General features: G+C 40.8%; 1 protein-coding gene across 2 annotated transcripts in view; it reads right to left on the bottom strand.

Moving 5' to 3' along the window:
- LOC113173950 (MAM domain-containing glycosylphosphatidylinositol anchor protein 1) overlaps positions 1-15,436 on the bottom strand; it is a 130,509-nt gene that overhangs the window by 73,796 nt on the left and 41,277 nt on the right. For both annotated transcript variants that reach the window (XM_026377555.1, XM_026377556.1), the window contains exon 4: positions 11,988-12,162. In XM_026377555.1, the coding sequence (XP_026233340.1) occupies positions 11,988-12,162 (175 nt within the window). The remainder of the gene's footprint in view (positions 1-11,987; positions 12,163-15,436) is intronic.

The following is a 15,436-nucleotide window of genomic DNA, read 5'->3' as shown; positions in this document are numbered from 1 at the left end:
TTAACTGTACTAGTACCAGTACTCTGCTACGCTCTGCCTGCTATTGTTGTAGCATTACTTCCACGTAGCGCTGATCTTCACAGGGACGCACAATCAAGGTAAAACTTCAAACTGTCACTGAGTTCAGGAGCAGAGTTTCAAGGTACAAGCACAGACTGGGGTCCAACATCCAACAACAGAAAAAAACCCACCGTGAATGGAAGCAGCGCAGTGTTTTGACATTCAAACAAATCCTAATCTCTTCATAACCTCAAACACAGTCTGTCAGTAAAGAGAGAGAGAGATTTAACAGGAGCCCAGTTACAGTACAGGGGAAAGTTTAGGATCTTCACCTAGACTCAGTCGCACAGTCGCGTGAATAAGGCCTGTCTTTATCACATGAAGTAACAACATTTAATGTGTCTGACGATTGTGGATATGTCGCACAACAACCTTCCAGTCAAGAAAATGGACATCAATAATAATAAATAATAAACATCAATATCAATCAATAAAAATCAAGTTCAGCACAACACACCTACAGATTTATGGAGCCCAGCTACTCCCACTGCTACTACTACTTTTATTAGTATGTCCAAATGCACTATTAGAGGACAGGCAACGAGTGACTAATACAAATCCTCCTTATCTTTCAGCTCTGAAAAGAAAAGTTATACATGGTAGTGTGTTGTCATGACATGTAAGACCTGGGAATGCCTGGTGAAGGTGAGTGGTGGGCCCCAGCTTTACAGCAATCCCCAATGAAAAGTGAGTGCAGCTAATTAACAGGTGAGCAAGTTTTCATATGCTCGCGGTCACTGGTCTTCTCCCTGTTGTGCTTATACAAGAGGCAAAAGTTCAAATAAACAGTGAGCTACATAATTAGCTTCCTCACAAAGCAGATATGAGAGAAACCTTCCTCGAAGCTGAATGTGGGGACGGAACAAAATGTGTCTCGTTTGCTTTTATCCAAATGATCAGAAAGACGAACTTAATCAAAAATATGTATTCATGAGGAGCAGGACAATAGCTGCCTTACCTTTTCATACTTCTCTGCCATCCAATATCTGTGGAACATCTTTTGCCCGTTCAGTCAAAAAATAGGATGCACCGCGGGACTGAATTAGATTTTAAATGGGGATCTATTATTTTCCCACGACAATAGTCCTCCTGTCACTGCTTTGCGTACATGCTACACATACTGTACAAATTCATTTTCTCCTAAATACACTGGTCTCACAAACACTCACAGGTACACAAACAGTATCACACGTTCAGTATCTTCTATTGAAGTCCACCCCATTCAAGTGAAACGCACTGTGTGAATATATGATTGGTAATGAAATTCACCTTAGTATTCCATCATATTAGTTCTGAAGTGGATCTGACAACCATATGATGATAATCTGGTAGCGGTGGAGGTGATAATAATCATATTCTCTTCCACTTCCATCTTCAGAGCCACATATCAAATGAGAACCCAGACTTACCGGGCTGGCTCCTTATGGTGCAGGTATATTTTTGCTTCATATTGTGAGTCAAATTATTTCATTTACATATTTGACTGGAGGTGAGATAGTGTTAATAAGAATCTTTCAGATGCACACAGAGAGCAGAAGAACACGACCAATAGGTCTGTCTATTACAGTGCATATTCTATTCCAGTTAATATGGAAGAAAAGCTGCACAGCTTTTCCTTGAATGTTGCTACATCAACTATTTTATTAATTACTTTCTGGGGTCGTGTTGAGGTCATGCACAAGTGTAAAATGAGTTTCACCTAAGATGACTGAGGAGGAGTAATCTGTTTACTGAGGAATAAAGTAGACATACTGTAAGGCATGTCACATACTGTATCACCTCCAGAAAATGTCTGTTACTCTTTCAGACATGTAAAACACAATGTGAGTTTGTTAGTGTCAGATGCGTTCTCACTTGGACAAATAGTCTGTTTGGTTTCAGTGATCCACGTGGCCACTCTGCAGAGTGTGCAGGAGGAATAAAAAAATCTTTTGCCTCATGAAACGGAAACAGATCTTTCTAGAACACTTTGCTTTTGTTCTCCTTGGCTTAGATATTTTGCTTTGTACCTGACTTCTAAGTCGCTTTGGATAAAAGTCTAAATGTACGTGTAAATGTACTTGGACTGGTAGGATAATGTTCATTTACTGTCTTTGATGACTGTCTGAAAACAGCTATAAACACTATAAACACAACAAGAGGTACTGTATAGAAAAAATAGATGCAACCAACAAAATGATAGAAGCACATTTTAAAACATAATTGCCTCTAACACAACATAAAAACAGGACATAATTTGGACTGGCCAGTGTATTTGTGGTGTTGTATATTCACACTGTGATTCTGCAGCTTCTGGGCAAAACACAACAGTGAGCAACTCACAGTGTGTGCATCACAACGTGGATGTTCCACCTAGTTAATAACTATGTAGTAAGTAGAAAATAGATCATGTAGAGTGTGAGATACATAAGCAAACAGGATGACAAGCTGTTATATAGTATTTCTGTTTTCTTTACAAAACACAAAAAGTAAACAATTACATCTTGTCAGTCTGTGTGAAATTAGAAACCGGAACACACGTACTAAATGAGCAGTTTTTAATCCTCAGCCACCTCAAACTGATCTTTTTAACATTTAAAAACATTTCTAAGAACAACCTTGATGAACTATTTTTTAAAACCTTCTGATACAGACACAGTGAAAGGACCTCCTGAATTAACCTTGACAAGTGTTGTGAAACAAGGACAGGACGTGCAAAGAACCCACAGTGTGTATTTACTGTTGTTTTATGGCCTTCTGTTGCCTGAAAAGATCAACTCAACACAACCTCTTTCAGTTTAGAGACTATTATTTGCCAATGTACACAGAAATGTACCCACTCAACTTGAGGTATTTTTTCAAACTCTATCTCCAATATCCTCTCTTCTCTTTCTGACTATTTCATTTATCATAGCTCCTTTAAATTATCATATGTAAATTTGGTATGTTGTGAAATAAGCAGCACATCCTGCTAAACTAACACATAGTGTCTACTGACAGTGGATGATCCTTATATTATTATACACATGTCAATCTACCACTCCTTCCATTAAGGAGAGAAGTCTGTGCATGTTGCTCACTGAGTCTAATGGAGAATCATTTGTCATAACGATCAAGATGCTTCTTCCTGAGACTTTACTTATTTTTTAGAGGCAGTATTTTAACAGTAAGAAAAGCATGCGGTTTCCTTTTAAAGGAAAACAGCAGCTCTTTCTAACGCATTGTGTGTAGCGGCATGTGTGTCCACACTGCCTTTTCCTGTTATGCAGGCTTGAGGGTGCAGGCTATTCCAAGCCTTCTTGTCAAATGCAATAAAAAAAAAAAACACACATTCACTGAGGGAAGATGAATGTCTGAATCTTTACAAGGCAAGGGCTTTGCAGATAAGACAAGGTTTGCATGTTTCAGGATCCTTTTGATGTAGATCAATACATCAGCTCACTCAAGTAGCCATTTCAAAATTGCTGCTACCAAAGACAGATTGTTTTGGGATGGATTACTGCTGGTTTGCTCAATGGTCTAAAGATAATTTAACTATCATAGGCTATCAAACACTTTAGCAACCTACTGATAAATAACAGTGTACACGTCATAGATTTCTAATTGACAATATTTTGTCTCTGTGATCATACGTTGTATTTCATGTGGACTGTGTGTCTATACGTACCACTGCATGCACACACACTCACACCCACCCACGCATACACACATGAATGGCATAAGAGAACATGGTGTCATGGCAGAACAGAGCAGCCAGATATAACAGGGGACACTGCTTAAGGCAAGCGTCACTGCACTTTATCTCGTACATGAAAGTGAAGAAATACTGTGTTCCCTCCTTAAGGATGGGCATTGCTTGCCTTAATGCTAATGCTATTTATTTATTTTTTATTTACTTACACAGCGCACACCATGTCCTAGTGTACAGTCAATTATGCTCTGATAACTAATCTACAATAGAAAACACATCCCGCAAACTGTTTTCTGCACAGACAATGTTCTTCTGCAATTCCTCTAACTGAAGTCGCAGTTTGTCACTAATAAACAACATTAATCTGGAAGTAGCAGAGACGCCCATAAGTAAACAGACAAAACCAAAGTTGGTTCTTAAACACCTAAAGAGAAGCGAAAGGCATCTATAGCTTTGGGTGGAAAAGCCCTAAAAAGAATGGGCACCTGTAGAGATCAAGATAAAAAGCTGATTTTGTGACTAAAATTGCATGAATGGTGAAAGTAATGAGTGGAAAATGTTCAGTATGCCAAGGAGGAAGGCTGCCGTGCAGAATTAGTTGTTAGCTCCAGTGATCTGAGAGAACTGTGGGTTTCATGAAGCTGCAGATGGTTGTACACTGAAACTGCAAGAATGAACTTGTGTTTTAAAGTAACACAAACACTGTTACAGTGTGTTCAAGGATTCAAGTGTCAGTGAGGTTTAAAAAAGGTACTTTTAGCTGGCAAGACCCTGCAATGCAAGCAAGACTCCTAAAATATGTTCTATACAACTAAACTGCAGTTAGAAGTATGTTTTATGTTTGAGTAACTGCAACCAGATCAGTTTTCTGTAAATACAATGAGAACATTTTGTAAAGGTTGAGTCACAAAAACTAATGAACTGAATTCATCAACAAAATATCTATTCAACGTAATCAACTGATTTGTTTTCACCTAAATATCCAATCTACAAACTTCCATTGTCTTTTCTACTTAAATATCTGATCTTGCGGTTGAGTGTTCAGCTTCGTGACTCCAACAGTATTACAATTTCAAGCAGTTGCATTCGGGCACGCTTCGTTAAGATCATGGAAACGCTTCCAGTGACATAAACAGACGTCATTCAGGACTTCACATGCAGAAGACCGGAGAAGACCAGAAGACCAGGAGACCGGGTCGGCAGTCAGCAGCACTGCTCCAAAAACTGCACAGTGTCGATTTAAACTAGATAAAAACAGGTATTTAACACTAAATGGCAGGAAAAAATTAATTATGACCTCTTTAGCGTTAGCTACACTTCACACATATGTTTACTAAACAAGATCATGCATTGATATGAGATGAGTGTTACAAAAACATAATCATGTTTTCAGTTTAGCTGCACAGGACTGTAATTTTTAGGAGACAGCTTTGAGGAATGCACTGTTTACATCTGATATTACTGTGAAATAAACAGTAAGAAAATATCTGTTTATAAGTTATTATGAGACTGTGGAAACTTGTTTTCTACCTCAGTCCTCGGCTGTTTGAAAACTAAAACCTTGTCTTTTTCTGTGTAGTCTGTGGAGGGTGTAAAGGTTTTTAAACATTGAAAAGCTCACACATTGCTGCTCCACTTTCAATGTGCAGTTTAACTGACAGACATTTTTATTAGTCAAATACGGGGAAATAATAATGGATTCAATTCAGCTGCTTCACCCACAGCAATTTGCACATTCATTCCCTGCGACACCTAAACAGAACAGAGTTTTCATTAAGGTTATTAGTTACACTTTTGCTTTGCTGCCATGTCAGAAGAACAGAATCCACGTTCGATGATCCTTTCAGTTTTGTAAATTACACTAGAAATTTCGAATGAATGTTTACTAAAAACGACAAGGGCAGACTGGTTTGAATTTTTACCAAAAGCAGCACAGAATGAGACAATTTGATCTGTGGGGAAACTAGAAAATAAATATCTGTGTGGGAAAATGAACTGAACATGTTGTGATTCCTCCAGGCTAGAGAGAGGCCGGATTATCAGGAATCTGACTTGTTCTGGTACATTTTTAATGTACTTGTTCTTTGTGCTGCAGACCAAATCAAATCATGGAACTGCAAAGTAAGAAAAACTATATATCAAAATACACCTCCCCCAGTAGCAGCCCAGCGTGGCAACAGTGACCACTCCGTCAGAGAAAGACAGAATAAGAAAAACAGATGCAAGATGAAGAAGAAAGTGGAAGAGACAAATCCTACAGAGATGAGGCTGGGCGACAGAATAAGAAGCACAAATCACAAATAAGCACACACAAACAACTATATATTGAAAGAGCAACCACGGGTAATAACAAGTGCGATGTAAAGAAAGTTAGGAGTGGAGAAACACATGGGAACGGCTGTGACAGTGATGATGAGCAGAGGAAAGAAAGTTTGTGTGGGATTTTATGGCTCAGAGAGTGTGATGGCACAAAGATTCACCCTGTGGCTTCTGCCTCGATCCCACTGAAAGGTCAAATCTTCTTCTAAACTACCTGTTACCATGTTGCTCTTTCTCTCCCTGTCTACAGTTTACTTGCTTTCTGTGTCAAAGCGAACGTGTGCAGCCTGTGCTGAATGCGTTTATGTGTGTGTGTGTGTGTGTGTGTGTGTGTGTGTGTGTGTGTGTGTGTGTGTGTGTGTGTGTGTGTGTGTGTGTGTGTGCTTCTTTGCTTCCATTCAGTGCCAACAGTGCCACTGCCCATTCCTCCTGCTTCAGCCAGGACTGGTGTCACCCTGAAGCACAGAGCCCATGTTGTGACAGAACACTCTGGCCAACAGGGACAGACTAAATGCCACCTAGCCTGCTGTTTATGGGTGTGAAGTGTGTGTTTGTGCCACCGTCAAAAACACCAATTCTAGAGCACTTGTATTGACGCACTGGGACCATTTCTGAAGCCGCAGTCAGAAGCTGGAATGATAGATTACACATTCTTCTATCGAATCCCATAACCAGTGACAGTTAGGGTGATAACTGCCAAAGCTGTGAAACGGCCTGTGTACAGTTGGAGATTCATGGTCTTGTACTCCACTGACGTTACACTGTCATTACACCACAGGTGGTTAGTGGCAGCTCCTCTGAATGTCACTGGGAACGCTGCACAAGTGTTGGTCTCCTAACCTTCATGCTCATCTATATTTTGTATGTGCTGTGTTTGTACACATACAATTCCTGTATAGGTACTTTTGTTCTTTGACCCATATTCATTATCAAATCCAGGTCAGTTGCTTCATCAGCATTGATCTAGCATTAGTAGAATCCATGATGGCCACTTTAGCCACCATATAACAAGGTAAAATTCCAATGAAACAGATTAAAAGCAGCACAGATGAAATTTCATCCACATCCATTGTCCTGGAGCAGAAACCAAAATCAAACCCTGACATTCAGTGGAGAAGGTTTGCATTGCAACATACTGTGGGGTAGTACTGTACATCTGATTTGCCAAGATGGTGCACAGAGCAAGACAAACAACAACTAAGAAAAAGAAAAATCCTGCAAAGCCGTCTGCATAACAAGTGATCTTGGTCATGATCTTCCTCCATGATCTTTATCATCTTCACATTTTCATCAGAATTAATATATTCAGTATCAACATTATCATCACTTTTAAAATTACCACCCGGCACTTTCTCACTTACCTTGTCGTGTTCTGGAGACAGAAGTGAATCCACAGAGAGGATTTAATCTGAACTAACATTCTCACATTGAACAAAGCTGATCTACTAATATCATATAGGTTGGGTTTCTGAACCAAGTCCATCCCATCAGTAGAGGCTACTTAGAAGTTAAACCCCGCCTGCCCACTGTCCCACTGCCTCAGTGGTTAGAATGCCAGGTCAAAGGTCAGCTGGCTGACGCATATAACTCCTATGTGATGGAGGTCTAATGAGTGGAATGAACCAGTGAAATGCAGCAGGTTTAAATGGCTGTAGATTAATGGAAACGTTGCTGTGGAGACGATTAACAGAAGGAAGGTAAAGCTTCACCTACATGTTCATTAAGTACATAGACTTTATAATTGGTTTAATGTGGATGCTGCAGGTGGAGTTCTGCAGGAAAGAAGCTACAAGAAGCAGAAAACACTCCTATTTTTTATCAGAAGCGATATAATGTACATTCATATAGTTTATTAAATACTATAAGAAAATGAGAAAAACGTGTAGGGAAAGCCGTGTGAGCTTGAGATGGGGAAAAAAACAAAAGGAGGAAATGTTTGGGTGCAGGTAGAGAGGACAGAATGAAAAACAGAAGAGAAGTCACCGAGGAAGGGACAGGGCGTCCTGTTCTACAAGTGAATTTTGCTGCATGTGCCAGTTACTCAAAACGGAATATTGAATATGTGCCTTTGCTCTCATCTTGAAATTCTCCACTCATTTTCTCTGCTGTCTTTTCAGTTTCCATCTGTCATTCACTCATTCTTCCTGCTCATGCTTCCCTACTGTTCCTCTCAGCTCGCACACTACACTTTGAAGTGAGACTGATACATGCATACTTGAAAGTGTGTCTATCCAGTATTACCACATGCATTTATGTATGTAAATTCACATACTGTATGCATGTTACATTAGAGGATGTGCTGGGGTTTGGGCGTGCGCGCTTGCTTGCATGCCTGCATCCATGTGATTGTATGAAAGCAAAATCTGCCCACATGCAGAGCAGATGACCTAAAGCCAGAGACTGCTGTGCTCGGTTCAGCTTCACAACTGAAAGGAGAAAGACCCCAACTGACTGGCTTCATACGCACACACAAACACATTGCTTCATCAGGCATGGTGTGTGGGTGATTCAGAGAGCGAGTCTGGAGGAGGGAAAAAGACATGGAGGACCAAAGAACAACATAAAAGAAGAAGAAATATACAATAAAGAATTTAAAAAATGTTGATTTAGCAAATATAAAGGAGAAAAACAGAAAGGGTTAAAGGGTGATGTAAAGCACTGCAGATAGCAACAGGTTCTGCATTTGTCTAGTGACTGCATCCAAATTAAAAAACACATGAGAGCTCCTATGTAAAAAAACACATCGCCCAAAACTGACAGTGCTAACCAGTGCACTGTTAGACAGGAGTGCTATTACAGTGCTTTCCACTCTTCTTTCGCTGATTAGGATTTCTCTTTCAACTTTTCTCTGGTTGACTACTGAATTTTTTAAAACTGACACAAAGCTCTCACGTGTGCTGGAGACAAGACTGCATCCTCATTGGTCACCAGCTTTTCGAGTGACGGCCAATAGCCAGGGTGTTTCCTGTCATCACCAGTGGCCGTGGCTGGCGAGCGGTCTGTCATAACAGGTTTTATTGGAGGTGAGTGATGGTGGTAGGATTTAAATGTCACAAACAAGAAAATGTGCAGCAATGAAAAATTCAGCAGTGAAACAAAAAAATGCATCAGTGAAAGAATGGAGGAGAATTTTGTAAATAAACATCTAAATAGAGATGATGAGTTGGCCTTTTTGGTTTCAAATGGTTTTACATATCTTGTTGTCACTCTCCTTCCACCTTTATTAATCTTCTTCCCTTTCTTCTATTCCTTTCTATTTTTCCACCACCATACCACTACAATCTATTCAACCGCAATCAATCACCATTCTTTTCTAATTCAGCTTTCTTTTGTTGCTCGGTTTCTCCTGTAAAGGTCGAGTGCTCTTTACATAAGCAACTTTTGCTTGTCTTTCCTTTTCTCCGAATGTCCCCATGCACTCTCCTTCCTGAATGACCTATTCTTCTGTTTCTTGCAGTATGTAGAAAAACACCGACATATCATCTGTGACGTCTCCCACTGGCTTCTGACAGGGCTTTTTGGAGTTTGTGTTACCTGCTGCTACCTTGTTAGTTGTTTAGCTCAGAGTCACATTTCGACAGTGGAGCCTGGATGGAGCTCTTCTTGTTCAAGAAAGCAGTAAGGTAGTATTCAGACACCTATCAATCAAACAACTTTAGCAGTCATTGAATTATGTTTATCTTCATGTATGTAAGATATTCACTACTGACTAAGCCGGGTGGGTGCTGCTTGCTCCCTCACTTCTGATCCGTGGGCCTCGCTCCCTGTTTACGAGCCCTCTCTCCTCTCTCTACCATCTATATTCTAACCACTTTCATCTATCTTTTTCTCTCGCTCCTTTTCTCTGGTAGCCTGGGCTAATTGCTACATCGTTCTAGCACTAAAGTCGCCCTGTGTAGGAAGCCTGGCTGATTGCCGCTGGGTCCAACGCAGCATGGGGGTGGGGAATTAAACAAGCATTGGCCGTCAGAGCTGGTTAGCTTCAAAGACCTCCTGTCACAGCTACACTCACAATACAACCTGTTTACTACCCAGCCCCCCTGCAATTACCAGCTCCCCAGCAGAATCAAGCCAGCGCCTGGGGAGAGGTAACACTATCGGGAGAAAGGGAGGATGAATAAGAAGCAGAGAGGGAGGGTGAGTCCCATTAAGAGGCTGAAGCATGGTGGTGGGTAAGGGCGAAATCCTAAAGGGACAAGCATGGGGCGAGCATGGGAGTGGGAATAAGTGTGCAACTGTAAAATTCGGTGCACAGACATTTTCTGCTGAAGGAGCAGCGGCGGGATGTATTGTACACAAAGCAGAGCAGAAGAGGAGATGAATTTAGCAAATGAAAGGCAGGTAATAGATGCTTAGTGTTATGAGGCCCTCGGAAAACCTGCTTTTTTCTATTAGTCTATAAACGGACCATTAAAATGATTGAATCAATAAAGAAAGGGATGATCTATGCAATAAACGGATGTAAGGGATGGAAAAGGGGTTTAGGGTGCTGGGAATGAAATAAAAGTGTGTAATAGTATTGATGTGTTGGGTGTGTGTACAGTAGGTGCATGTGAATCAACCTGCTGCCGTGACCTGGCCTCTTACTCAATGGGACAGTGGGGCAGTGAAACAGGCAGCAGCACGGGACCCCTACAACACAACACTGTTTCTCAACGCTGTTCATATTAACATTTAAAATCTGAAATGAGTTGTAACCTCAACATGTACTGTGCAGCAACCACACTGAAGAATTCATAGAAACTGACACTATCCTTGACTGTGACAAGAACGCACATTTCAGAGCACTTTTAATCAGAATTGACGATGGAACACGAATCAAGGACACCTCAGTGTGTCTTCTCTCAACATATTCAGGCTATTTAATCAATTACTGCGGCTGCAAAAATAACAAGGAGGAAGCAGTTCTGGGATTGCACAGCATAACAGCCTTGCATTTCACTTTCTGCCTTGTTAATCCTCCTCCAATGTCATTAGATGTTGCTTTTAATTTGATTGCAGCCGATTCTGAAATTGTTGTGTGTTTCTCCACAACACCACAGTGTCACGTGCTGACACTGCTGCAGGTTAAAGCTCTTCAGTGTGGAGTGTCGCTTAGGAAAATTACTAGTGCCGGATAATTATTGGTGTCCAAGATTAAAGGGCCTCGTAATATGATCTAGTGCCTTTTCATATTCCACACAATAACTAAAGAGCCACCACAGAGTCCCAGACTACAGAAACAGTTCAAAGGATCAGTAACAAGGTCTGAAAGGGGAGGTAATCTGTTAATTATCAGCCAAATGGTAATTTACATATTAGTGGTGGCACACAGGGTCAAATCAGTGGATGTGACACAGCTAAACACCCCATTTAAAATAACTAACAATCTCATTAGTGGCCATGATTTGAGCCTGTTTCTTTAGAACAAAGTGGATCTGGATTCGCTGAGAAACAGTGGGTTAGGGAGCCCGTACCACCTGGACTAACTGTTATTAAACTCTGGATATGTCCCACAGACTTCACTTTTTCTCCAGGAGTATCTGGAAAATGGGTTGTTTTAGTCTGATTAACCTCACTGGTGGAGTAAACAGACCCTCATTATCCACCCACTGAACCCATGCTATTCTATAAGTGCATTGAAATGGAGAAGTTGGATTTTAATATGTATACCCATCCCAAATATTGCAATTCTATTTGATCTATCCTCTTTCCCTCTAATGCCCCAACCATGCTTTTCATCCTCTCCACCATAAGTCATCAGATACCCCTGGACGCCATTCCCACCTGAAATCTCATCATCCATCCAATCTGTCTTTCATCTTTCCTCCTCCAATCTTTCCATCTTTCTCAATCTCGGTCTTCTCTAACAGTGGGAATGACGGTAGTAAAAGTCAGCTGTGGTTTAGAAGTGGAAGGAGTTTTTTTTTTTTCTTCCTCTCCCTCCCTGACCACTTACACTGCACATCTACGCGGATGGACTTGATGGCAGCCACCCCCACCCCGTTCTCGGCCTTGCAGTAGTAGCGACCCCCCTGCACCCTCTGGATGCCCTCGATGCGCAGCGTCTCATTGTAAATGGATGTTTCCTGGAACTTGTCTGACGCACTGCCTGCCGTCTTCGTCCACCGTACCTGAGGAGACAGGAGGAGGGGAGAATCGACAAAGATGCTGTCAGTGAAAACCAGGTACACTCAAGGACAGAAACAGTCAAAGTGTGGATGACAGGTACAGTATCATCTTGATAACATTTAGATTTTAGAGCCTAAAACTAGATCAGTTTTGTAACTGTGTTGAACAATACAGTGAATTTCAATTATTTTCTGACAGAGGCATCAAGTCACTAACTCCTCCATGTGTTTTCTGAAGCGCAGTTAGAACCAAGACACTGGAGAATTTAAACTACTAACTAACAACAAGTTCTTTAACAAAACTGTGGCGGACAGCCCACACAAAACTTTATCAAAATACAACTTAAAAACTGAAGTAAATGACCAGTTTCCATCCAAATGCAGAGCAAATTCTAACAGCACACCTGCAAAATGCTAATTAATGCCTCCCACTGATGTCATGTGACTATTAGAACGTTGTTTACAGTTTTTCTCAGTCGCTTTAGTACAATTCTCAGATCAGAATGAAATTCTCAAAACTATTTGTTCAATCTTCACATCATGATGTCACTTGTGCACATCATATAAGCAGTTTCTCACTTCTTTGAACAAGTTGCAATTGCTTTGGTACATCCATGCAAATGATTATGTACAATTCTCTGCTCTTTGCTACATCATCAATTGTTTATGTCATGTTGATCAAAATGTATTATATAGTTCACTGTGCAATAGTCTTACTCCTCAAAACACCTAGTCATTAGTTCATCGTATAAGTCATTAACTGCAAAATGGTTGACCAAGTTGTCATAATGTGACAAACATATTTCTATACATCTCCATTATATGTTTTTTTCTAAATCTGTCCTGAATTGGTAAATTGCTCTCAGGTGACTTGACTTCCTCTAACAAAGGTGCATCTCACTGACAATCAATGGGCAAGTATATACTGTATATGGCTGAAGCAAAACACAATGTTCTATATCTGACAATGGAAGGACAAGGAATTGCATACACAAATGACCCTCCTGGCTGCCATGGATGCAGCGTGTGATGACATCACAGGAGATGCCTGCAGAGGCTGGATAAGACACTCTAAAAGATTCTTTCCACGCTGCATTGCAAGAGAGGATATTCGCTGTGATGTGGATGAGAATTTGTGGCCTAACATACAGGAACGACAAGAGGTGTAGGAAGACCACGCCAATTCCTACTGCACTGCCTGTACTGTTGTACAGAATATTGTCCTATCTTTTTTTTCCCTTTGTGTTACTGTTTGCAGTGGGTTTTTTCTATGTTGGTATGACATGGTCTGTCAACAAATTACAATATAAACAATAAAAGTGTAAATGTGAATCTTGTCCAGTCTCTTGCAATCAAACAAAAAGGTGTAACTTACATTTTACAATAATTGTCATCAAAACTTTAACCATAGTTTATTATGTCAATATATATTTATATTGACAACATGACTAAGTAATTTGACTGTCTTGTTTGTAGACAATGACACAAGGACTTGACATTCTGATGGCACTGACATGTTCAGTGACATAAAGACTTAGTTTTGAGAGATGAACTAAAGATTTTGAGCAAGTTACAGGCTTTTGCAAGAAATCCATAGTGTTTTGCTGTTTGTACAAATTGTTTTGAGAAATGCACACACATATTTGCAAACTTCAATTCTGATCTGAGAATTGTACTAAAGCGACTGAGAAAAACTGTAAGCAATTAAATAGTTGACAGTGTCACATGTTCCCTTCTTTTATAAATTCCCTCCTTTAAACTCAAGTTAATTGATATGTAAACTGTAAATGTAGATAAAGAACATGGATTAATTCATGTTCATGAACACACATGAACATCCTCTCTCATGAGCATCTCTTTAAATGCATGTCTTCATAAAGCAAAGACAGACAGACAGACAGACGGACAGACAGACAGACAGACAGACAGACAGACAGAAAGACAGACAGACAGACAGACAGACAGACAGACAGACAGACAGACAGACGGACAGACAGACAGACAGACAGACAGACAGACAGACAGACAGACAGACGGACGGACGGACGGACGGACGGACGGACAGACAGACAGACGGACGGACAGACAGACAGACAGACAGACAGACAGATGGACAGACGGACGGACAGACAGACAGACGGACGGACGGACGGACAGACAGACGGACGGACAGAAAGACAGACAGACTGAAAGACAGACAGACAGAAAGACAGACAGACAGAAAGACAGACAGACAGAAAGACAGACATAAAGTCTGGACATTAATTTGTCTGAAAATCTGATCACACTGTAAAGAGATTAAATCTTTTTCTCTTTCCTGATGATAAAATCTGCTCCATAGTGAAACTTAATGACACTAAGTGCTGTCCTCACGGCGTCCATGATGCTAAACTCAGACCATTAAGACTTTTGACAAACTCTATATGGCTTTTTCACGCTTCAATTATCTCATCAAGCTGTGGGAACGCTGCACTGCAGACAGCTGCAAGATATCACTCGATTAATCAAATGCATAAACATACACACACACACACACACACACACACACACACACACACGTGAATGTTACCCTGTGTGTGTTTGCGTGTTCAGTCCATTAATCCCTATTAACCCTTCAGTCGGTTATCAACCTCCGTGAGGCTATCAACCATGTCCTTTAAAGGAGGTCAGAGCGGATAATGGGCAGAAGTCACTGATATCGTTCGTGCAGAGGTTTGCTTTGTGTTTTGCGCGTGTAATTGTGTTTGTGTGTAGAAATGTGTTTCCTGCCTTCATGCACCCTTGTCTGCCAGTGTTCCCGGATATGTACATATCTTTGGCGTCCATATTCACTCTTGCGTGCATCTGAGAATGTGTGTGTTGGTTAGAAAGAGGTTATATGGATTAGCGGATTATCAGGGCCTGTGTAAACGCTCCCTGTCTGTTTATTCAGCTCTGTTTGTGGGAGGGATTTAGATCAGGCACACTGCCATTGATCAAACCAGCCAAGGTGAGCAATGAACCGAACCCAGTTTCTCCATGGTTTAGTGACTCCAGTTTGCATGCGTGTGTGTGTGTGTTTGTCTATGGGGTTGTGTGAACCCTTGTGGGGGACAGAAAAGAGTAGAAAGAGTGAAAGTGAGCATGAAGTGTGCATCTGTTCCTCTGCGTTTATCCTCTCTGTTCAAGGTTTTAAACATGACAGATCTTGTCAACTACGGACATTTTGTTTGCTCCTGCTTTGGAGTTACTCATAAGAATAGCGACCAGCAACACTAAGATTAGAAGTGTAGAAGAA

The sequence above is a fragment of the Anabas testudineus genome, chromosome 3, assembly GCF_900324465.2.
Source record: "Anabas testudineus chromosome 3, fAnaTes1.2, whole genome shotgun sequence".
In the NCBI taxonomy this organism is placed as follows: domain Eukaryota; kingdom Metazoa; phylum Chordata; class Actinopteri; order Anabantiformes; family Anabantidae; genus Anabas; species Anabas testudineus.
This window is presented reverse-complemented; position numbering and strand designations above follow the sequence as displayed.